The sequence below is a fragment of the Corvus brachyrhynchos genome, unplaced genomic scaffold (genome assembly GCF_000691975.1).
Source record: "Corvus brachyrhynchos isolate BGI_N302 unplaced genomic scaffold, ASM69197v1 scaffold116, whole genome shotgun sequence".
Lineage (NCBI taxonomy): Eukaryota > Metazoa > Chordata > Aves > Passeriformes > Corvidae > Corvus > Corvus brachyrhynchos.
Genome location: NW_008240221.1, coordinates 5,491,459 through 5,517,172, shown reverse-complemented (window position 1 = coordinate 5,517,172; position 25,714 = coordinate 5,491,459). Strand labels below are relative to the sequence as shown.

At 37.9% G+C, this 25,714-nt stretch overlaps 1 protein-coding gene across 3 annotated transcripts in view; it reads left to right on the top strand.

Moving 5' to 3' along the window:
* Positions 1–25,714, top strand: part of ROCK2 (Rho associated coiled-coil containing protein kinase 2) — a 100,956-nt gene that overhangs the window by 19,487 nt on the left and 55,755 nt on the right. For all 3 annotated transcript variants that reach the window (XM_017744945.1, XM_017744944.1, XM_017744946.1), the window contains exon 2: positions 21,592–21,673. In XM_017744945.1, coding sequence (XP_017600434.1) covers positions 21,592–21,673 — 82 coding nt within the window. The remainder of the gene's footprint in view (positions 1–21,591; positions 21,674–25,714) is intronic.

Sequence of the window (25,714 nt, the reverse complement as noted above, 5' to 3'; positions counted from 1 at the left end):
GTTTGAATGAAATGATATTTTCTCAGGAATAATTCCCCATGCATGGGACTGATCTGCCTTGGTTTTTATATTCTTTCCGCTGCCTTTTCACTGATAATTTTACTTCTCTGACCCTGCAGTGAGCAGGTTTAAGGAGCTAAATGGCCAAAAATGAAAACAGCAGAAGACCTGTCCAGTTTAGCTCCTTAAACTGGCTTGCTCAGGGTGAGAAAGACATCAGTGCTGAGGCAAAGGAGGGGTGGGGATTTTTTGTTTAGGGGATAGGGAGACTGGTTTAGACTGTCCTGGAACTTCATCCTCAGACCTTGAATAGATCATTTCTGTATGCAAACATATGCTGCTTGACTGGTTAATCTGCAGCTCTGAAAATTACTGTGGCTTGCTGTAATTTATTTACTCATTGTTAGGTGCCTGCAGCACACACAGCTTTGGAAGCAAATGTTAGTGTTAACCTGCTTTCAAAGTTTGTTTTGAGAAGAGTTGGGTGGAGTAAGTTCTTGAGACATCCATCCTGACTGCTGTGGATATCACCAAGAGCATAGGCTTGAGCTTCCAATTTCTCTGTGGTTTTTATTCAACTGTTTCTTAATAGGGTCAACAATGTAATGACTGTCTTTTTGCAGTCTGGGGCAAATGAAAAGAAACAAGCTTCAAAAGGTTCTTTTACACTTGTCCTTGATACAGCATCTGTATTAGAATGCCATATAATGATAATTATTTTATATAAAAATTATCAGTATTGGTCACTCTTAATGAAAAGTACAAGCTATTCAGTAATTCTGTCTCGGAACCCCTCCCAAAGAGCTATTTTTGATTGCTTTTCTTCAGTGAATTGAAACAGAGCAATTACCGACATGTCCTACAATTTCAACATTTCAACACTTGTTATTTGTGGAAGTCCTTCAGGCTTTGTTAGCAAATGTAGCAAAAGATGTAGCAAATAACTACTTCATCCTTTATTCCAAGGGTCATTCACTACCGCTAGGCTTTTTCTCATTTTACCTTTAAGACAATCCTGTTTAAATTATTTTAATTGACTATAGTATGTTTAGGCATGAGTTTCAGACTTATTAACTTTACTTTTTAAAACTGTCATTATGAAATACTTTTATACATTCTGTATAGTTAATGTTTGCAATACCTGGGACAGTTTGTTTTGTGTAAGCCAGATATTTTGAGATGTTGAGACATGGAGATAGGCAATGTAGGAGGCATAGAGTGCATAGAGTTTATTTATAAATCTAGTAGGTGCATTATTGTTAATGTCATGGAAGGAATGTATTAATGCTCTCATTTACATAACCTTTCTAATGAAGGGCTTAATTGTCTGAAAATTATCTTGTTAAAGAGAAGAAATGACATCACAGAGCTAAAACTAAAAGATTGGGCAGGTTTCTGTGTTAAACTATGAACTGCATTCCAAGAAATTACGTAAAATAAATACTATGAATGTAAAGCTCCAACTTCATATGGCCACCCAGGTGCTCTGTTGATGAAACCCCAGTCCTTTATGCAGTGGTGTGTGCCTCCTTAGGAGGTAGTGCCAGGCTAGATCCTCTTCTGCTCCCCAGCCAAGTTTTTGAAGTGCTGTTAAATATTATTAATTATTAATATATAAACATTTGATAATTTACTGACAGCATTTGTCAGTATATTGGGTACTTCTGTCAAATTCCACTATGCAGTTGTGCTCACTCAAAAATTCTCTTTGAAGCATATGGAAGTTAATTGTTTATAACAGAGCTACAACTTGACTGAAATTGTGTGGTAAATGTAATACTTTCACAGAAAATGCTGAGATATTATCATTTCATGTGACAGATCTACGGAAGTTCTTTCTAAATGGTTATTGATAGTAGTTATTTGAATTTCTCTGTTTTTGTGAAGTTGTTGGAGTGCCATTGTTTAGCTGTGAAGTAGAACCGGAGTATTACTTTTTGCCAGAGTAGACTGAAAACCAACAAACCTTCAGAGAGCAATGTAAAGAAGGCACTAAGTTCAAGGAAAAACTCCTGGTGTCCTCCCAAGGCCTGTAGGTGCATCTAGAGGAAAAATTGAACAGCTGAACTGTTGTAATCTAAAGGATTCTGAGAAGTATTATTTAAAAGCTTGACTTTGCTGGGAAAACGTCCATAATACTGAAAAGTTTGTGTTGTTTTCAATCTGAAGGTTTGAAAAGGTTTTTCACTGCGTGATCTGATGAAAAAAGCAGCAAGCATTGTTGCAGATCTCTTCACATGTAAGGAAGAAAAATATATTAATTGTATGAAAAAATGACATGGCAACCTGGACTGTATAGGTAAGATGAGTTTAAAGAGCTGCAAATGTGCTGGCTGAGTAAGACACTGCAGCTCTGAAGAAGAGATATGACTGTGGTCAAACTCTCATATTGAGAGCAGTTAATGACAAATCATGGAAATAATGCAAGATCAGTTTTTAGACCATGAAATTCTCTCTGGGAATCCAGCTGATATGGAGCTATAGCAAGGAAAGAAACCCAAAGAAGAAAAAATCAGGAGATGAGAAGAACAGAGGAGCATGGCTTTGTTAAAAATCTACTTCTGACTTTGTATTACTGGCTCAGCTAAAGCACCACTTTTTAAAAAGCCTTAAAACAAGACAGTTCTGCTGACTTCTGTAGAAACAAAATGATTCTAGACTGAAGTGCTGTATTGCAGCAGAAAGTAGTAAGGAGCTTTAGCTTTCCTCCTTATTTCTGTAGCATAAAGAGTTGGTGCAGCTTGGTTTGCAAGTGGAAGTTGTGAAATCACTTACCTCCTGCCTGCTGCTACGAATGACTTACCTCTGCCTTTACAGAGGCAGGACTTCATGTTCCTCTGAGCTGCCCAAAAAATCACAGCATAAATTTCCATTGATCTTGATTCCTCTGTCATGCTTTAAAATGTTCATTCAGTCCATTTCTGTCCAGGCAAGGACCTAGATCTTTTAGTGGAACATGATGTGTCAGTGGGAAGGTTGAGCAGCTGGAAGGCAGCTGTGTCATAGGACTTTTGGAGGGGTTGGTGAAGGTCTCTGAATGCTTCCTCCTTTTTGACTTGATGAGAAAATTTAAAAGGAGGGAGTTGGCTTACTAAGATCATGACTGGCTGGAAGAAAGTGCATAATTACAGCATGCCTTAGTTATGCAGTCAGTCAGAACGTGGGTTTTCATAGAGTGTCATGATTTACGTTGTCACAGCTGCACTGAGTGTTGCTTTAGATTTTTCTATTGCGAATGTCAGTTTAGCAAAATATGGTAGCACACGTGGAGTTTTGAGTTTGCCATACGTGTTGTTTGGATAAATTTCAAATCTTAATATTGTTAAAAATTAATGCTTTTCACAGAAACATTTACATGGTAGCTCATGCAGATGGTTCTGTGTTATGTAGCACCTTAAATTTGAGGCTGATCAGGAAATTAAATAACTTCCCATCTAATCACGTACTTACTAGAGGATAGTATTTGAGCAGCTGTTCCTAGGGGTGGGCAGGTGCCCTATCCTGGTTTCATTCAGCTACTTCCTGTGGTGAGTGAAAGATTTTTAAAATGAAGCAAAGTATGATGATAATTTCTTAAACATTTTTGAAGATGAAAATGTCATACTGTAAACTTTGCACATACAATCTTAATTGAGGTAACTGAGGGGGTTGGAATCAATATATAGCAAACGTGGTTGCAAGTGGCTTCAGAACTTGGGAGACTTTTGGAAATGTCAGCTCAGAATGATTTCTGATTACTTATTGCTAATTTTCCCACAGTAGATTTTTTCCTAGCACTTTTTTTAAATACAGAAAATCTAAAATTGTGCTAGTAAGAGGTTTCATATTTAAAATATTCCTGCTTGACAAAGGGAGTGAGTTAATATTTTCATTAGCATTCTTGTAAAATGAATATTACAACTGTAAATGTAAAATTGATCTCCACAACAGTACATCCTGGCAAACAACCCTGATTTCTGGTAAACTTCATTTTGGTTAAGAAGGGTAATGTTTGTACAGCTAGAATAGAATTCCATGTCTGAAATAAGGATAAGGCCGTTGCTCTGAGGGCAGCATTGGCTTTCATATGTAGCTGAAGGACAGTCTCCTAGTTTTGAGAATGTGGTATTGTCTTGGGGATGTAGTTTTTTTTTCTTCCCCTTTATATTTTTGAGACAAAGAGAGGTTGCTGTGATGTAGCAGGGAAGAGCCAGCAAATACTGGTGGGGAAGCAACTCTGAAGGCTTCTTGGTGCAGGGGGGGAATTCTGGTTCTTATTCCTGAATGTGTAAAGGGACATAAAGCTCCTGCTCTCGACCATAGCTGTAAGTGTGGAGGACAGGACCAGAGTGGCTGTGTCCTGCCCTGGCCACCATTACTGCTCTGCTCTCAGCAGTGCACTGTGGGCTGCATGGCCCTGGCTGCGGGGGACAGGGTGCCTAGTAGAGGGATGGTAAGGCAGCATTTTTGTTAAACTGATCCTATTTCCCAACAAAGCATGTTAGTTGCTTAGCTGAGTGTTGTGTTTGCAGAGTGGATGAGATACGAGCTCTGATGTTGGTATAGAGTGAAAATTCATAAGCAGGAGGAGCAAGGAATTGCATCACTAATCTGGTGTGGTTGTGCACCAGAAGTCTCTGCCTAGAAATGTGTCTGTGTTTCAAGTTACAATGGGAAGTGCAAGTAACAGTTGTTGAGATCATCCGCCTTTTGATTTTCAGTACAGGGGTAAGGCTGAGCTGGACTCTGGGCATGGTCTTCACTGGCTGGTCAGACCCAGCCACAGCTATAAAATACCGCTCTGTAGTCTGCATGGGGCTCAGCCACTGCTTTGGGTATCTGCACAGGGAAGACTTCATTGGTTTGTTGTAGAATACCTTTCTCTGGGAACTCAGGGCACTTGTGATTTTGAAATCAGGGCTGTCCTCTTGGCAGAAGACTGTACTCTTAGAGTTGGGGATTTTTCTTTCACCTGTACCCATTTTTTTTGTTGTTATTGTTTGACCTGTACCCCACTCAGCCTGTGCTGTCTGAAAGACTCCCCATTTGTCTGTGCTGTCGCATTGGAGGTGCTGGCATCCCCCACTCTTGCTTTGTAAGCCTACTGGATTGCTTTTCATAGAATCAATAAGGCTGGAAAAGACCCTTAAGATCATCAAGTCCAACCACTAACCTAACATTAAAAAAAAAATAAACTTCCATTTTCAGGTTATTTTCCCCCACGTTATTCCCATGGACATAATGTGGGGAATTCTGGAAACAATTTACAAATCATGAATCATATTCTGTGTTGATGTACATGTACTGGTGAATGACCTGAAATTCATCTATCTTGCTGGCTCAACAAGCAACTTCAAGGCACATAGTTTTTTCACTGGTTGATATTGGGAAGGACTCAGATAAGAGGTCATCAAATCTGATTAGATTTATGATGCTTTCGGGACTTTTTTTTTTACGTGTGCATGTAGGAGTACCTGCAAAAAACCTGCTTGGTCCTTTTACCAAAGAAATTTATGAACAAAGATTGTAAAAGTCTAGAACTAGTTCTAGAATTTTAATGCCAGTTCTAGAATTCTAGCACTAGTTTGTGTTAGTAGGATTTTAGAATTTTACAGGAAAAATATTTTTTGAAATAAGTGGCTTCAGTTTCTCCAATATTATCAATCAGTGGTGTAGCTAGGGACTTAAATTGCCATTTAATGAATTTGTTTTCTTTTTAAAGGAGTTTAATACCTAATTTATCATATAGTTTAGTATTAATGGAAGTTAAAGTCAATGCAGAAACATTGGTTTATAATTGGAATTAAGCCATTCAGATTGAAAAAGCCATAATAATTTTAGCTGCTCCTTTCTTCCTTTTGCCCAAGTCCAAGTGATAATATTTAAAATTCCTTTCAAAATGTGTTTGGAATGATCTTTGGCATTTCCCTCTGTAATCCTTTTCTGTCCTTTCATCTTTTTAACTGTTGACCACCTTTCTTGTTTGCATTATGTCTGCTAAAACTCTGGTCTGTTTTTTCTGGTCATTTTACTGCTAACTTGGATTTTCAGTATCATGATTTACTGTAGAAACCTGTCTGTGGATTTTCATTCTTCCAAATCCTTTGCATGAGCAAATGTGACTTTGTTTTTGTGCCAAACTTTCATCAATATTTCATGATTAAAGTTCAGGTCTTAAATACCTTCGAATTTGATGACCGCAGTACTTAGCCTAACACTTCTTTGCTGATCCTTTGTAGAAGAAGCTTTATGTTGCTGTTATTAGGCAAATACAATCATATGTACTTTTCAAACAGGTTTCCATGACAGGTTTGCTATTCAGATGTAATAAAGTCACGTGGGATCAGACAAAATAGTAGGGATTAGCTGCACGTTAATGAATTTTCAGACATAATTGTTGTTGTGGTAACTGTAATTCACTGTTTCTGAAAAGTACACATAAACATGGGTGATTTGAGTGCATAATGAAGTTAGGTATATGCTTTCGAAGAACTGAAATTGTATTTTCAGATTAATGAGTCAGCATAAAGTATTACTGCTTCTAGGAGTTCTATTTTGGTATGTAACTGAAGTATTTCCACTAAGAGTGATGGCATTCTGAGTGAAGAGATGGATTAAATATAGAATTGCATAGTGTGTAGTATAGGGTGATATCAAATTTAGAAATAAGTATTAGAAGGTAAGCTGCATGGTGGGTCATTACACCTGTACGTGATGAAAATTAAAATGGGGATCTTCTTATCTCTCACCTGTGTACCTTCATCTTCCTGATTTGTGTACAGGAAGTTAGGAACCAGGAACTCTCTTGAAGAGTAAAAGACAGTGAAGGTGCATATTGACTTCAAAATGTGGTGGGTTTGGATGAGATTTTTTTCTTGAGAGCTTGGAAACTTGTATGTCCATCTGCAAATTACATTACTCATGGGTAAAAGGACAAGTGTGCATATGTAGAGCAAAACCTTTGATTTTACTTCATCCATAATGAACAGAAGAGTGAGTTTACAATAGCTCAGGAATATCATCTTTACTGTGAAAGGAAGTATATTTGCTCTAATTTCAGAATTTAAAAATAGTGCTTGTGTTAGTAGAGATAAGTCTTTTTTTGAATTGGATTTGAAAATTATGATTTCCTAGGTTGGAAAAATTGTGCAAGTAACACTAAATTCAGATACTAAGAATTGAGGTATCTGGGAAAAAAAAGACACTAGAGTTCTCTTAAAGATAAGTATATATAAAGTATGGCTATAACTTGAAATTATTTTCACTCTTAGCAGTAAAAGTCTAAGGAACTTCATTATGATTTTGAGTCTCTTCTAAAAGGACTACAGTTTCCTATGCCAATTTGATGTGATTCCTTTTCAGAAATGCAAACAAAAAGATCTTGTATACATAAGCACACCCAGTTGTTTGACTTGCACCTACAGCTGGAACATTGGGTAGAGGAATGTTCTGGGAGCTCGTTATACAAGTGCTAGACCAAGTGTCCCACTTTATTTCAGAGTTACCATCTAGAGTATTACCACAACAAATGGCCTTTTTTAACTAGAATGGGGTTTAACCAGCTGTAAAATTGATAATCAGTCATGGTATTTCAGAAACTGCAGTGTGAGTGGTTTTTACATTGTCTGTGCAGTAATGAAAATCAAGTTACTAGAACATTGAATGTACCTGAAAGTAGTTTTTAAACTACCAAGAGAAATTTTATACACTGAATTATGTTTGTTTTGTTTTCACTGAGCAAGAGGTGAAGTTGCATCCAGGAAAGAGTACATAATGTAGTATTGCACAGCCACCCATTCCATGCTGGATTATCATGTCAAAGAGGAAGTGAAATAAGGTTGGGCAGTCAACCTTCGTTCTGTTTTATCTTCTAAGTTTTGAATTTTTTTTTCCTTCTAATATGTCTGTATGTGTATGCAGTTGTACTGCCACTCCCAAGATGTAAAAGTTACCTTAAAATAGATGCACTATGACTTTAAAATGTCACTAAATGGTAAATTGTTTTCTTGTTGTATCTTGCAAAGATTAGAAAAATTGTTTTATTGCACAGGGCTGATGCTAAGTCCTTTCAAATGTTTTCTGCAAGCTCATAGCCTGCTTTGTAACAGTAGCACTTGATTTGGCTGTCGCAGAGCTGGCATTTGAATCCAGCCTCTGTTTTCTCACGTTTCACAGAATTATTTAGATTGGAAAGGACCTCCAAGATCATCGGAGTCCAACCTTTGACCAATCACCACCTCATGAACAAATTACTCCTCCAGCCCCAAATTTCAAGACTCCTCTTTCAGGTTGGGAGGATGACAGGCAAGATACAATGTACTGCTGATTTCAGAATGGTTTATCTTAGTCTCTGCTGTTGAAGCTCTTTTCTTTTTCTAGGTATACTTTTCAGTTTGGCACTTGATGTTCCCTTTTGTCCAGAGCATGTAATACTGAGGCTGAAAGAAACTTGTCTTATTTCCATGTAATTATTTGTTGGGATTAAAGCATCTTGTGTGAGCATGAAAAGACAGTTTTCCAAAGTAATAACATGAAAGTGGATCACTAGATAGAATTAGGAGTTTTTCTAGCCTAGCTATGCTGTTCCCAGCAATAGTCAATAGCTCAGAAGTGCTTGGGACAGAGTGCAGAAGAACAACTCTGCCTATTCAATTCCACTCTCCCAGCCTGGGGAAGAGAGGGCAGCTCAGGGAGTCTCCGAGGTAGATGTGGTGGTTTTCAGTCTCACAGCCCTTGACAGCTTTATCTCCCTTGAATCGAATAGCCTTCAGCCCAATGTAAACTCCTTGGCAGCAGAAACATCCCGTGGCAATAAGTTCTATGATGTGAATAAAGCCTTCCTTTCTGTTTTAAGCGTCTTGCATGCTGCCTTCATTTGCCTTCCATCTTCCTATTAATGGGGATACAGCTAGCCAGGAAGTCTGAGTCACCACATATGTAGGAGGCCAGGTTCCAGTTGAATGCCTGTGATACTGTCTGATGTTGTCTCGGCTTATTTCAATTTGTGCTTATCCATCAGGCGTCTCTTATCTTAGATTTGACTGCAATACAAAACAAAACAGAGTCATGATCTTCCACAGACAGGCCCCGGTCCATGATCGATGACACTGTGATAATACAATTCACGATGAAATATTGTTTCACAAAATATCCTGTCAGCTCTTCTAACAGCAATGTCTAGCCAAATAATCTGTGGTATTTCTGGAGATGTACATGGCACCCTGTCAGTAATTGAGCTCTGGTTGAAGCTATTTTCAGAATTGAATACAAATACCCATCATAGAATAATTTAGGATGCAAGGGACCTGTGGAGGTCTTCTGGTCCAAACTGCTGATGTACTCATAATCAGCTTCAATTAGATGACATTTTAGAATTTAATTTGGAAAATGTCTAAATGTGGAGATGCCACATTTTGGCATCCTATTCCACCCGTTTGTTTGACAGTGGTGGAGAAAATGTTTCCATATAGCCAATTTCAGTTTCCCAAATGGCAACCTGTTTCTCTTGCCTCTCGTCATACTCGTCTGCCACAGGGCTTACTGCTGATCCGTGACCAGCTTTTTGTTCACTAGGACCCTTGGATCCTTTTCCTCAAAAGCACTGTGTAGCCAGCAAGTGCCAGCTTCTCCTGGTGTGTGGTGGTATTCCATCTCACATGTGGGAGTCTGTGTGTGTCACTGAACTGCATGAGGCTTCTCTCAGCCCATTTTCCCCAGCCCTTCCAGATCCCTCTGAATAGCTGCTCTGCCCTCCAGTGTATCAGCCTCTGCCCTGGTTGTGTTATCCGTGAAGTTGCTGAAGGTACACTGTGTCCTAGCTTTTGGGTCATTAGTAAAAACAAGCAGTGTTGGTCCTAGTATCGGTCCCATTACTAGTCCCTGGGGAATGCCAGTGGTCACCAGCTGCCAAGTTGGACTTGATTCTGCTGATCACAATGATTCTTTGAGTCAGATAGTCCAGCCAGGTTTTCACCCAGCCTATTATTTGCCTACGCAACTGGCCCATACAATTACTGTAGGAAACTGTGTTGAATACCTTGCTGAAGTCTAGATAAAAACACTGCTCACTCCTTGGTCACTGAAACAGTCATCTCATTAGAGAAGACAGGTTATGTACAATTTACTTCTGATCACTTTATTCAGTTATCTTATTCTCCATTTATTTGATAATGGTATCCAGGGGCCTGAACTTAACTGGAATTTTGGCCTGTTTTTCTGCAGGTTCTCCTTGTTGATCATGGGCAGAACACTTGCCTTTTTCCATTTAACAGGAGACTCCCCCAGTTGCTGTGACCTCTCAGAGGAGGTAGAGAGCAGCCTGGTAATGGTTTTGACTGGCCCCTTCACGCCCCTCAGATGGATGCCAGGAGGATGCCTGGGGTGGAGCTCTGTCCCAGCCCCAATCCCAGGGGACAACAGCAAAAAAGGCATGAAGTGCCTGTCTTCTGTCCTCAGGTCTCCCGCTCCACCAAGATAGTGTGCCCTCATTTACTTTCTTTTGCTGCTGATTTATTCATAGAAGCCTTTGTTCTTGTCCTTCATACCCTTTCAGTGCTGGGACCTGAGCCTGTCATTGTGTGTGAGGGTGCACATGTATGTGTCTATATTCTGGTTTTCTAGGGACAGAAATATTAAATACTTCCCAGTTTAAGAGAAAGATTTAATCACAGTCATTCTGTGTCATGCTCTAAGTCATGCTCTTTTATGCATGGCATAGGATGTAGGATGTCTTACACTATCCGAAGTGACATATGTCTATTTTATTATGGTCTTACATGACATTTGAATATGTCACAGACACTGATAAGGTGATGTTTTTCCTGACTGAGGCAAACTGAAGTGCTGTGTACAGACACAAGTATTTATTGCTTATGTTTGTCTCTTCAAGCTGCAATAGTGTGGAGTTTTTTCTGAGGTGTCTTAATATTATGTAATGTTTATTTTTAAATATAGTTCCTTCTGATATAACTTGCAATTGGCATTAAAAGCTTCTACAAACTGATTCATAAAGCAGAGGATATAACAACACCCACTGAGTGGAATTTATGGTTAGATAAACAGATCAGAAATCAAGAGCTGTTATTTTCCCTGGTTTGTGGTCAACTGTGATAGGAATTTTAAATTTTGTAATGAATTCACATGCTAGCAGCTTCTAAAACAAGGTTCTGCAGTTGCCTTGATGTCTTTTAAACTTTGCATTAACTGGATTTTAGTGACTAAAGAAATAGAAGTTCTTCCATGACTAAACTAATTTATTGATGAAGTAGTTGAAAAAATCCTTCAGAAGACATTTTCTGCTCTCTTCTCTGGCTCTTTGCAACACCTCCTCTTCAATGAAAGAAGGCCAAAGATCTTGTTCAAGGCTACCCACAGCTTCGGGTAGCAGTTGTTTGCAATGTGAAGGTCCTAACTAATCCTGTAGGAGAAATAGCTAATTCATATATATTTGTGCCCAGAACAAACTTCTTGCTCAGAGACTTGGAAAAGCAGTACTTACAGCAGCAGTTTGCAATAGGCATTCACTTCACCAGAGTTGCTGAAGTAGGTCTTGCAAAATCTGCAGATAGCAAGTTCCTGTAAACACTTATTTTCTACTGCTTTGCTTCATACTTTTTTACAGTAAAGAAATTCCTTATTGAAGGACTGTCTTTATCTTCACAAGAACAGAAGTTTTTGGACTCGTTGATACAAAACCTGATTTTAATGTTGCTGACCTGCCATATGCTCAGGTCAGAAGTAATTGTAGCATCGCAGAATAACTCAGCTTTGAAGATCTCCAGAGGTCATCTAGGTTCAACCCCTACTAAAAGTCGCTGCTTAATGTCTGTCCCGAGTGTGACTCTGGTCTCTTTTACACTGGACAAAAGTATTTTAGCCGGTTATGTGGCGGGACAGGGTTAGTTTTTCTCCCTATTTTGGGGGCGAGTTTTCAAACACTTTTAGTTGGGCTTGTCAGGAGAGACAAGCTCTGTTCCAGTCCTAGAGGCCAAGGCTATTGACCTCTTAAATATCTGCTTGTTACTGAAGTTGATGAGAAAACTTCAGGTTTTGATATTACCTCATCATCATGGATTTCACAAGTGATGGAACTATTACTTTAGTCAGTCCCTAGTGGAACATATATTGAGTTCCAGAGAAAACATCCAGAAAAATTCCTGTAATGCTTAAAATCTAGAATGTTCCATCAGGAGTCCTGACAGGAATTGGAACTGAAGTCTTATTTCTGTTATTTTATATGTTTAAACATTTTAAATGTTTATGTATTTTAATATATTTATATGTAGATTTTTCCATAGTGCATCCAAATTTTGTACTGCATAGTTAGATGTGATTTTGATTACTGCAGTTTTATTCATCACTTTAACTGGAAATCTGGACTCATGGAACTATGGTGGAGTACAGCACTTGAATTTCAAGAAATATGTGGTGCAGCTGATCAGAATATGCTGCTGACATCAGATTTGAAGTTAGGCAGGAGATAACATGATCAGCAGGCCATTATTTATTTGACTAGAAGTGTTTTAAAGAGTGATTTTAAACAATTGCTGGTATTTTTAGTACAGGGAAATTTTATAATCATTTGTTCTGAATCAGTGACTACAAAAAAAAATAAGTTCTTTTATAACCTCTAATTAATCATGCTTTTAGGGGAGGAGGGTGCTAGGTTTTTGCTTAATTTTCTTTTCAAGTCATGTTATTTGCAGCTCCAGTTACTGTATTAGAGATAGTTAAAATTTTTGTTATTTACCCTAATAAACATCCTTTTTTAGTTATTAGATTGTGTACTTGCATCTTATTTTTCCATAACTGTTAAATAGATTAGTAAAAATAAATAATATAATACAACCATTTGCATTACATGAAGGAATATATAGGAAATACATTTATCCAAAAACAAGTTTGCAGTGGTATTGAAGGGTGAGTGACTCTGATGGTGTAACATGCAATGGATAGTTGCTGACAGTAGCTTCACGGACTGAACTATCTGAGGTTACAAAAAAATAAATAGAATAATTTTCATGATGGAGGAGTAGGATTCGTAGTTAATATGGAACAAGGATGACCTTGTGGTCAAAACACAATTTTAAGAATAGGCTGTACATCTCTCTCCTTCCTGAAGCACAGATGAGCCCCCTGACCTTTTATCTGTGTTCCTGATGTTACTTCTTAGTCCGGCAGCTGTAGCCTTTGGAAACCCTGTGTGGGAAAAGAGGAATGTATAAAAGGCATTTGTATGTATATGTATGTATACATATACAATGTATAAATGTTGCATTTGGATTTTCTTGAAACAGTAGGTTATTCCATTTTTTCAGGGTGGCAGAGAGACAATTCCAGGCATGGGTTTATTTTTTGTGCATTTTTAGATAGTCTTTTTGCAGTTCTAGTACTTACACTGTTCTGCTTGATTGCTTGGGCAAACTCCATCTGAGCTGGTGCATAAATGGCTGTGGGAAAGTGACAGTCAAAATTACTAGCCTGTTCTTGCTCTCTTGTCAAGGAGCAAAGATTGCTAATAAAGGCCTTGGAAGTTTCCAATGAATAGGAAATGATCTCTAGTGTCATTTTAACAGGTTTGCTGTTCTCGAGCTTTGGTGCACATTAATGTTTTGAAAGCAGTGTGAATTCTAAAATCAAAAGTAGCTAAAGAACCTGCAAATGTACAGTGACTTCAGATGAAAGCAGATTATGCTGAACTAGTGAATTTTCCATGGCTACCGTGATAGTCAGCAACACATGCAAGACCAGTTTTATTTTATTAAAGCTTGAAGAGAAAATAGCAACAACGAATTTGGAGGAAAAAATGTGCATTTTTGTAATGGTTAAGTTTTGGGGTTTTTTTTTGAAGTGAGTAATGTTAAGCTGTATCTTCAGAGCTTCCGGTTTACTCCTGTTTTCAGTCCTCTTTTCTTTGGCTTAATTTACTGCCTTTGTTGTATTTCTTCCAGTAATTTGAGAAGAGATTTTAGGTAGGCTTGGAAGGAATTTTAGAGATCAGTGGTAAAGGATCCACAACTGGATCTACTGTAATAAATATTTCTCTAGCTTGTGAATCTCTTGTGAAGGTGATTTCTCAACTTCATTGAGGAGCTGTATTATGTCAGTTTATCACTACTGCTATTTAGACCTTCTTTTCCTAATCTGCCACCTAACCTTCATGCCTAATTCAGCTAATTTTTTATGCTGTTTTAGGAAATATGAGGAATTGTCTATCATCAGCATCGCTCATAACAGCTTTTTATGTTCTGAGAGAACTTGTCCTGTCTCCTTAGGCTGACCTGTTTAAAGACTAATGTTTCTGGTCCTGACAGCCTATTTTCGCACAAATTGCTTATCATATCCCTGCTCTTGTTAACTTCTCTCCAGTTCCTTTCTGTCTTTTGCAGTCCTCTATATAGAGATTCACAAAACTGGACACAATATTCTGTCTTAGGCTGTACCAATATCAGCAAATGATCTCTGATCTTCATTTACAAAAGAGTCTTAGTTCTCTGTGAGGTCTTACACAGTGCACCTCCTGCTTGTGCATCCTAGACTGGACTTCTCGTCGGCCATAACCCCACATAATTTTCCATTATCTTCCCACTTGGTCATTATTCCAGTTTTTTATGTTCTGTGCATTTAACTTCTTTCAAAAGCACGTTAGTGAGGATTTCCCCCCTCTTTTTGTACTTGTCTTTGAGTTTCATCTGATTGGGTTTTTTTCCTTTTTTTTTGAGGTAATTTTGAATGCAGTAAAAAGCCTGTGCTCAAAACTCCCAAGCTTGGTAGCATTTGCTGAATTTATTTATTTTATTTTTACTTCTTAATAGGTCTGTTTCTAAGTCTGTTGCTTTATTGTGGCAATGAATATATTCTTTTTGACACACTTTTCCAAGTCCTGATGATTACCAAACTCCTAATAATTACCTTTTGGACCTTTTCTCCATGATTTCGTATACCATATTTTTTACCTTGCCAGTGCGAATGGCGAGTCTTGCATTTTATTCTTATGTTAAGATGCTTTGCTTTATTGATTACGCCCTATAATCTGCCAGAAATCTTTTACATGGCACTGTTTTATCTTTGAGAAGAATACAAAAAACCTTAAACCCTGGATCTCACATGTTAATCTTCTAGGTCTTTACAAGATGATTAATGTCTTGTTCTAACTCCCCATCCCCAAATATTCTGATCTGTAGTTTGGAAAACCCTATGCCTTTTAATAGGAGTGCTTTGATTTACCCTTTTCAGTCCTGCTGACCTCTTCTGTTCTCCTGAGTTTTCAATGTACATTGATTAAGACAGTCTCCTTAAATACTGTGAGTGAATTTCAGTGGGTCTTGCTGTCCTCAGCACATTTCTTCATGTATATAATGACTTTCTTTAGGATTTGTTTTCATTTTTATCCCAGAAAGTATGGAAAATTTAAACCTGTGTATTCTTTGTTTTCTGTAACTCTTAATAGATTTTTTTTGATCATTCTTAATACAAAGTATCTTCCATTATTTTCTCGTCTCTTGTAAACTACAACTCATTATACCGCTTTGCCTTCCTGATCATTACTTACATGCTTTTACTGTTCCATAGTGGTGTTCCTTAACATCCTTCTTGTTGTATCTTGAACAGTTTTGTGAATATACTTTTGTAAATATTTAGGGGAAAGCTATTTTTGGGCTGTTACCATCCTATTGTTATCATTACACTTTCACACTGTGCCTTTCAAATAGCAGGGGAAAATGTATAAAACCATTAAAATACGCATGTAGGATGCAGCACATAAGAGGACATGTCTTGAGGAGTATTGCTTGTATGATGAAGAAAAACTTGCCTCTATTCAATAGTAGACAGCATTAAAACCATTTCAGTATTTGTTTACCTTCATGTACAGAAATCAGATTGTAAGTAAAGCCTGTTGTTAAGTATTTACATACTCATTTGTGGACAGTAGCTGCTTTTAGGTTTCTAAACTGTACATACTCAATACTGTTAAGAAAAAGATCTGTTAATTAATGTAAAACTGTTAAGGAACTAGAATAGCAAGACCTCCCAACAGTAAATGTCGGCTCCATTATCATGGCCCAGATTATTCCTTCACACGCTAATTACTAATGCTTAAATAAGAGAAAAGTGAATTGCAACATATCCTAGCGATCACTGAGTAGGACGGGCTTGGGAAAAGGCTGTATTTGCCTTGGATATTACCTTTCAGTTGTTTTTTGTGTTGTATGCTGTTACTGAGCTGTTTACCTTGCATCCAAACATAGCTTTCGTGGTATGGGAAGAGGTAATCGCTCAGGAAAAGACCAGAATTATTTAAGGGTCCCATTAATGTATGGAAGAACATAGTGGAGGTTTAATCCTGGTGAAGAGTTGTTACAGTACGGATACTGCAACACGTGTATCAAACAAGGAGGCCGTGGAAAAGAAATATATATGGACCTATTCTTGATAGCTGTTTCAGAGATGTTTATTTCTCCAGCCGCATGGCCGGGGCTCTGCCGAGGAACTGCTCAATCACAGGACCCGAGGGTCCTTCTGCCCGCGCAGGGAACACAAACCAACCCATGGGAACGAGGCTGAGCAGGGACAGGGAATCCCCGTGTCTGTGCCCTCAGGGCCCCTCTGCCAGGGCTACACGGCAGGGGAGGGACCCCGACAAAGAGTCATTAGATGCTCACTTCCTGTGTTCATAGATTTGGGAAGTTCTGCTTTTAAAAGCATTTAGGCCCAGTTAGAAAAGTGTAATGTGATATTACAAGACTTTTCTATCCTTACTTTTTGCTGCAGCATATTTTATTAAATTTTATTTGAGAATTTGGAAGACAGGAGTATTGTTTTGATTTTCTTGTAAGTAACGGTTTAGTGAAATTTTCATAAGATCTCATGGGTGTAGGTTGGAAGGGAACTTTCAAGGATCATCTAGTCCAACCCCTTGTCCGTGGGTAGGGACATCTTGCACTAGATCAGGCTTTTTATGTTTTCCCGTTATTGCAGGATTATGAATTGTTTTCTGAAGTAACTGAAGAACCTTTTCTGTTCAATCGTCTTACTTTTTGGCCTTGAGTTTTATTTTTTTCACACCATGAAAGTGAGGAATAAATCAAAATAGCCAAAGCTGCTTTTGACAGCCAGTGGAGTTTACATGTACATATCAATGTTAGACAGGTTCAAACAGTAACTTTAACATCAGAATCTCTTATCAGGACAGCCTGGTTTAATTTGGTGAGGGCTTCTATGGGATTCCCTGGAATTGATATTAAGCTCATTATTGAGAAGCTACTAGTATTTTTCCATCATACTGACCTTTTTGTCAGAGAAGAACATAAACATTTAGTTCCTGTATCTTGTGAACTTTTCTTGCCTGTTTTTTCCTTTGGTTCATTCAGGTTGATAAACAGTGCAAACTACTTGCAGGGAAAGCCAAGCTCCATGTTGTCCACAGAGGGTGACTCTCTCTGCTCCTCTTGTAGTAGGAGGGTATTGCAAAATTTATCAAGTTTGGTCTTTTCTCTTGGAAAACATTTTAGCATGTTTGCCATGAGGAAAAGGCTTTTGATGGAGGCAGATCTGTCTTTGCCAGTGATGCATTTGTTTGGAAGCTGCTATTTTTGGCCTGCTAGCTTCTGAGTCTTTTGTAATAGCAGAAAGAGGAAGTGAACAGTGAAATCTCTTTAATAGCGTATTTCCTGGTTGAAGTGACTTATCTGTGAGGCCTAGACAGAGGAGATGTCATTTCCTGGATTGCTTCTCTTCAGTCTCAACTGTCTGTTTTACTGTGTAATCTTTTGACCCAGCTTCTTAATTGTAGTGAATTTTTCTGTTAAGTGATAGAAACTAGGTCTTTCAATGAAAATGTTAAGCTTTAAGGAAACCACTTCTGACAAAATGCTAGTGTGCAAGGCAAGTCTTTTATAAACTACATGTTGATATGAACTTGAAATCTCTTACATTAAAATTTTGTTTAAAAGCTTAAAATTTTGTCTTTGAAAGAGTATCATAATGGGGTTTGTTCACAGGGATAAAAGAAATTTTATACATTTTCTGTTCCTTGTGATGATGATATTGATCACCTGTTTGACACCAGCTGTATCTGGCTGTGTTCTAGAGTTAGGACACTTTCAAAGAGCTAAAATAGTCAGTTGTGCTGTTCTCAAATTTTCATTCATTAATAAGTACTTGTGAAAATTGTTACCAGGAGTCCATGAAAAAGAGGCAGAAGAAGCTAATTAAAAATTAGCTCAAATATGCTTTTCAGTTTGTATAGCCCACAAAAAAAGCCATGGAATCAGAATGACATGGGGGGAAAAAAGTGACATCTGAAATTATAATATACAGTTCAGTTTAAATTGGAACTTATGGTTGGTTTGGACCTTATAATCCAACTTTACTAAAATTTTTGTTGGGGTGATAACTTTATTCTTTCCCCTGATGTTTTGTGTAAGATAGAAGTCAAGCACACTATATATGAGTTTCTTAGTCAACCACTAAAATAACTTCACATGAAAAGCATTAAGACATCAGGTGACCTCACCTTTCTTCCCCTCCATAATAGGAAGAACAAAAATAACACCTTTCCCCTCCATAATAGGAAGAACAAAAATAACACCTTGCTGATTTTTGTTAGCACAGACTGCTTTTACATCTCCCTTAAAATGCCTACCCAGTTGTTAGTGATCATGAGAATATTTTCTCAGTAGCAGTGAAAGAAGAATGTTGGGAGTTTGGTGGTGTGTGTAGACTGCCATCTGATTGAAATTGATACTTCATTGAGCTAGGTAAATTCTAAAAGGTGACTCAGCTGTTCCCATCAGGACATTCAGCATGGTCCTTCTCTACATGTTGCAGGGTAAGGATCCATATTTCTGCTGACACACTGTGCTGCAGAATGAGATACCCTTTTTTGAAGGTGGTGTTTGCCAAATAAAAAGTAGTATAGATTCTATTACATTATTTTGCAGGAAGTAATTTCAAATTAGTACCCTTTTTTGAAGGTAGTGTTTGCCAAATAAAAAGTAGTATAGATTCTATTACATTATTTTGCAGGAAGTAATCTCAAATTAGTACTTTCTGTTGTCCAGATTATTGGGCAATACCTGTGCAATTCATGTAGTGACTAATCCATAAGTATATAACAACTTTGTTACTTTGGTTTGGTTTTATAGTATCTTCTGTAAAAGTGTCATATAAATTAACAATAGGTAGTAAGTCTTCTGTCCCTCTGAAAGATGAGTAGGATGTCCTGGTGCATCATTCCTTTATCCTTAATGTCTTGCAGGAGCTGTTGTGGTCAAGGCTAAAATAATCCCTATATATACTGTTATTAAAGCAACTACTGTGCCTTCTTGACTGACTTCCCATTTATTTATTTATGCTTGTCCTATGCTGCTTTGTGTTAGGGAGTTCTAAAACTTGATGTGTAAGACCTTCATAGCAGTTCAGGTTACGTAGAGTCAAGAGTAAAAGTGCAGCAGTGGAAATATTATTGGTTGTACATCACAGAATGTTAGAGGTTGGCAAGGACCTCTTGATCCCGTCTAGTCCAACACCCTGCTCATTGCAGGATCAGCCAAAGTAGGTTGCCCAGGACCATGTCCTGTTGGGTTTTGAGTATCTGCACTGGTGGAGACTCCACAACCTCTCTGGGCCATTTGTTCCAGTACTTGACCACTGTCACAGGAAAAAAAGCGTGGTGTTCAAATAGAATTTTGTGTGTTTTACCTTGTGTCCATTATCTCTTGTCCTGTCAATGAGCACTGCCTTTTCTTCAGTCCTTCCCACCAGGTACTTACAGACATTGATGAGCTCCCCTGCCCTGAGTCTTCTCCTCTCAGGCTGCAGAGTCTCAGTTCTTTGAGCCTTTCCTCCTTTGAAAAATGCGTTAGTGCATTAGTCTTACTGGCCCTTTGCTGGACTCACTCCAGTAGGTCCCTGCCTTTGGTGGTTTGGGACCCCAGGAGTGATCACTGCACTACAAGTGTGACCTCATCAGTGCAGAGTAGAGAGGAACCTGTTGTTCACCAGGACCTTCAGGTGCTTCTTTGCAAAGCTTCTCTCCTGCTTGTCAGGCCACAGCCTATACCTGGTGCCTGGGGTTTTTCCTCTCCAGCAGCAGGACTTGGCTTTTCCCCTCCTTGAACTTTGTGAAAACTGTCTCTGTCCAGAGAAGTGCCAGTGCAGGGGTACACTGTTGGTGACTGGCTCCAACTGGACTTTGTGCCACTGATCAGTCTTCTGGGCCAAGTCTTTCAGCCAGCTTTTAATCATTTGTCTAACCTGTACTCCATCAGCATGTCTGTGACGCTTCCCAAGACACTTTCATTTGTTAGGAGGTAAAAATAAATAAATAAAATACCTTCATTTTGAAAATGGTCTTAACCATTAATTTGTTTTGTGGTGAAAAGTGACATCTCCACAGATGAGGTGGTCTTACTTTTGTATGTGCTTATTTAGGACAAAGTGGCATTCAAAATACATTTAATAATCTTAGGCCTTGCCTTTGAATCTCTCCAGATATGTTATTAAAATTACTATAATAATTTTAGTAATATTTGCAATAAATTATACCTTCCCAGATATATTAATAAAAAAATATAAAATCAGCAGGTTGTTAGCTATAGCCTTGGTTATTAAGAAGATTGAAAAGCTGTCTACTTCTGTCGGCTGCCTATTAATAAACATGATGTGGTCTCTGACTTAAATCTCTTGTCATGCCCTGTCAAGGCTCAAAAACCTGAAAAAGCAGTCTCAGGATTTTGTTCTTAGGGCAATGAATAAAGCTGCCAGTTCAGGCTGAACACTGGAGTTGCTGACAATGAATGGTGTCTCTGACTCCTCTTAGTATCTGAAACTAATTCTTAGTTTTATTTGTCCCTGTGTAACTGGAAAGGTCTCTGTGTTTGAAGAGTAATTTCTAAAGTTTTTCCAGGTTGCAGAAAGGTAGAACTGAGTTAAGTCTTGTAACAGGCATTTAAAATACTATTTTTAGTTTGGTTTTGGTGATCTCATCCCTTGCCATTTTAAGAGTCTCAATTGTTTTCTGCTGAGGCACTGATAATGGGTAGCAGAATGGCATGTAGGGTTCTGGCTTGTCTTCTGTAGAGTCACTTAGAAAAATTATTCTAGTCTTGTGAGCCTGAATTACATGGTGGATTGTCTTCTTAAGTTTAGGTCATGTCTTGCTTCCAAGGAAAATGTGTGGTTGGTTTTTGAATGTCCAGGATGAGAAGGTAGAGAGACTTTGATCAAAGCAATTATACAGATACACAAACATAAAGTCTTTGCAGGAAAGTGTAACAGAAGAAAAATGGATTGACTGAACTCGGTATCTTAAATCAATGTTTAATGAGTAAGATTACTTACTGATTAAGATTAAAACTACTACTCCAGTTTAAGTCCCAGTGCCACTAATCAGTGGTAATATAGCTGTACTGTTTATAGAACTTGGAGCCAGTCAGTGTGTGTTGGCTCCTCTGCTGGTTTATAAACATACTTGAGAGCTTGTTTGATTTGCCTACTAGGAATGTAATGCATGCTTGAATAATATATAATCAGTCTCAATGCAGTAATTTTAGGAAAGTTGTTTATTAAGATTTGAACTCAATTAACTTTTTTTTTTTTTTTTTTTTTCAGGATGGCTTGAATTCTTTGGTCCTTGATCTGGATTATCCAGCACTGAGGAAGAACAAGAACATTGATAATTTTTTAAATAGATGTAAGTTGCAAGTGGCCCTTAAACTATGACATTGTTGTGATATCAATCATAAAAAGTTGAGTGGTCAGAAATGCATTGCCCGTGGTTATTGTACTAATTTTTATAACTCTGAGCTTCAGAAGGCCTTTGGAGGACCATTTATTACAGAGAGAAATTTCATTTTAGGGAGTTGTTATATTGTGAAAATGTTGGAAAATACCAGCTGTAGATTTTTATTTTCCTAAATACCTTTGGAAGAATCCTTTTATGTTATTTTCTTACCTTACGTATGTGTAGCTACATAACTTGCTAAGCATATCCTAGTTACTATTCTTCAGGAATTCATGACACTGAATGTCAACATTGTTTATATAGTCATATTTAATCTAAAAGAGAAGCCTTCTGTGGGTTTTTAAAACTGAATTGTTGTACCTTAAAATCTGTTGGTTCATTTTTGAACCTTTGCATAAATGTTTGTGATTCTCCTCAAATTAATTGTAGACAGGATCTTGGAGTTTATTAAGCATATGATTCTACATCAGAGTTAGCTGTATTTTGTGGTTTTGAAGTGTTTTCTATCCATGTATATAAGCAGAATCTTTTTTCGTATAAGAATAGAAGATTATTTGTTTTAAAATGTAGTTTGGAGTGAGTAAGCCTTCCTGGAATAACTATGCTTTGTAGTGAGCTTATTTTGAGATATATGTTTTTTCAGAAAAACTTTTTCTGTTGCATATGTCGAGGTTATTGCAGATGCAGTCTTATCAGTAACTCCTTTTTAAATTCTTTACTGGTAAGAGCTGTGTGTGTCTGTCCTCTGTTTCCATTGGACTCCTTGGAATATCCACTCACACTCCTCACTTAAATGGTGGCTAGTGTAGTAATTTGTGGTGAGTTCTTTGTTTGGAATTCAGTGCTTCTCCATGGGGTTTAGCAGAGCTGCTTAGATGGACATACAGCTTTTACAGTTGCCAGTAAAGTCTCATTTGGAGAAATCGCTTAAAATACAGTAAATAAGGAACAGCAGATTAGGATGTAGAGGCATACCTTGGGATTATTTTCAGTTTGAGTTCAAAGGAATTCAAGCAGATATTTGTGAAAGAAAGGGTCTGTAACAGCATTTCAAGTATCTCTTTTACTTGCAACTGAGCATTGTATGTGTAGAGTGAGGGGAAAGCCCTACGAAAATGACATAAACAACATCTATCAGCAACTTCTATGAGCTGTTCATACTTGCTTTTACATTACTGTTTTTGCAGTAGAACAAAATTAGAAGCCTTTCTCTGATCAGAAGACCAGTTTCTTTTGACTATTAGAAATAGCAACTGTGGGAAAACAATTTAACCTCAGGAACAGGTTGGGGTTTTGTTTGCTATTTGATTGGTTGGTTTTTGTTTGTTTGCTTGTTTGTTTTCTGCAGCCCCTGAACATTCTTGCTGTCTGTCTTCCCTTTTTTGAAGGCTGTTGCTTCTTCTCCTCCTTTACATTCTCTCTCATGGTTGTAGTAAATATTTTTAAGTATCTGATGTGACCTGGAGGCTACCAGCAATGTCAGAAACATGAAAACGTACTTTTGTTCACAATTTTATTACTGCCTTTTTATTGTTAAAACAACTGACAGTATACAGTTGAAATAGCTAGGTACTAGTTAAAAAATTTTTGAGATGTGTTACAAAAACATTCACAGTAGTTAATAAAGAGTTCAAGGGTGCTCTTCATCCTTACCTGTTGAACTTTAAAAAAAGCATGCAAGACCTGACTGTTTCGGCCAAGGTATTGTGTGACAGTGCATCTCTCTTAAGGATCATGCATGTAACTTCTCTCCTGTTTCTGTACTGACTGGGAGAGAACGAAAAATAGTGCTGCATATCTTCTGTGATTTACACTTTGGGAAAAAATAAATTGTGAAATGAGAATTTCGAAAACATTTGAGGCTGGTAATATTTTGATATTGCAAAGGAAAGAATCAGTCCTGCCACAGCAATTCATTTCAAAGTCCTTTCCACCACAGGTGTTGGTATGGTTTGTTATGTATCGCACAGAAGAACTGAGCAGAATTAATGCAAAGAGTGGGGAGCAGAACTAATGCAAAGAGTTTTTTCTTTTTGTTAAAACTAGTCAGGCAAAAGAAAAGCAAAGACCAGCTTCTGATTTTCATTTCACTTCACTGATACTTAGCTAGCACAAAATGAGCCACTCAGGTACCGGAAAAAAACAAGACAACAACTGCATTCTTATTGGCATTGCCATTTTATGCAGTTTAAAATTGCTGAACCCATAGCTCAGGTCTTTTGGGAAACTGTTCTGAGGGTAGCAAGTATCAGTGGACAGAGTGTGGCATGTGCTTGCTGAAGCCTCTTGCCACCTTGGGCTTGGAAGAAAAGTTGGGAACTGTACTGAGAATTTATGGAGCTGTAAGTTGTTGCTTTCTTAGGGTGAGGAACGGGGAGTTCTTGTCTCTTGTGATTTTGCTCAGCATCTGAAGAGCTGTCGCAAATGCCTAGCTGAGAACTACTGTCAAAAGATTCTGACAGACTCTGATGAGCAGTCTATGCCGGGGGCCTGGAGCCTGCATCCCTCCTCAAGGCTTCCTGAGGCCACCACGGAGAGGTGGCAGGGGCCTCCTGTGAGTTACACTGTGCTGCACATTGAGGCAGCTGAGGCAGAGTCACTGCCATTGTTTTAATCTATATTACATGAGTCTTCAGAAATTGTGGAGAACCCTAAATAATCATCACACTTTCAGTCAGTTTAATCACTTAATTCTTCCACAATAACACTTTGAGAAAGGAATTTTTTTTCCCACCACATTCCCAGGGGTTTGCATACACCCTACTTGCAAACTACATCAAGCCATTACTATTCAGGTTAATATTTTATTAATAGCTTATTTTAATTTAACAATGAAATAGTTTGCACTTCAGCTGAGACATTAATTTATGGTCAGCTCAACTCTCAGTTGCAAGCTGAAACTCAAATGTTTCAACTAATTTCACAAAGGCAATTTATTAATTGTCTATACTATAGCAGTTTGGTGTATTCTGTTTCTGTGACCACTTTGCAGGAGCGCCTCTTCACTTGTTTAATATGCAAGAAATTCTTTAATTGCCTGCTCTCCCTTACTATTCTGATTTCTTAACACTTTCTCTGAGGTAGTGAACCAAAGTAGAGCCCGTGTTTGTTATAAGAGGCACATTAAATATCTCATATAATACAACCATTTCTTTTCAGGGATTCTGATTTAAATTGCTGTGTTTATTAGAATATTCATGGAACAGGAAAGCGTAGTGCAATATTTAATTCCCAAAACAATGAGAGGAATCTCATAGTCCTCTGAGAGCAAAAACTAATTTGCTCATTTTAGAAAAGAAGGCTGAGTTTTTCAGCATGGGCTTGGTATAACAAATCTTTCTTGGTCTTTTCCTCTTCTGTCATCTAGGCAAAGACAATAGGTTGAGTAAATTCTTTCAAGTCAATTTTTCTGCCATCTGAGATTTGCCAAGTGTTGAATCATGTCTTAGTGGCTTGTGCCTTTTTTGGTGGTCTCCCATTCAGATGCAACTTAGTCTTAAATAGTTAAAGAACACATTTAAGCAACAGTTGAAAACATTTAATAATTTTTAATCTTATCATCATGAATAAAAGGGCACAAGGAATGGATTTTGAGTAAGTCCAAACAGCAGCACAGACAGTGGTGCCATCTTGGCTTCCTAAATGGATCTATGATTTTTTGTGCATTATTCAGCATCACTCAAGAGTTGGAAACTTGTGTTGTTAAAATGATTTGCTGATATTATGTAGGTTGGCAGACTTGTAGAGTGTAGTGACAATGGGCGTACTTACAGTGGAAGGGACTTCTAGTACAGATGTGGCACCTGTGCACCAGTTTTTCTAGACTCCAGGAATAAACCCCCTGAAAAGTTCCTTTGGCTGTTTTCTTCTCCAAGCAGACACTGCTTACTTGGAAGATTTATCTGTTAAGATAATTTCTTGCAAAATTAACAGTTCTGGTTCCTTCCCTTGCATTTTGTTATGTCATTTGAAGTTGCTGAATCCTGCCCA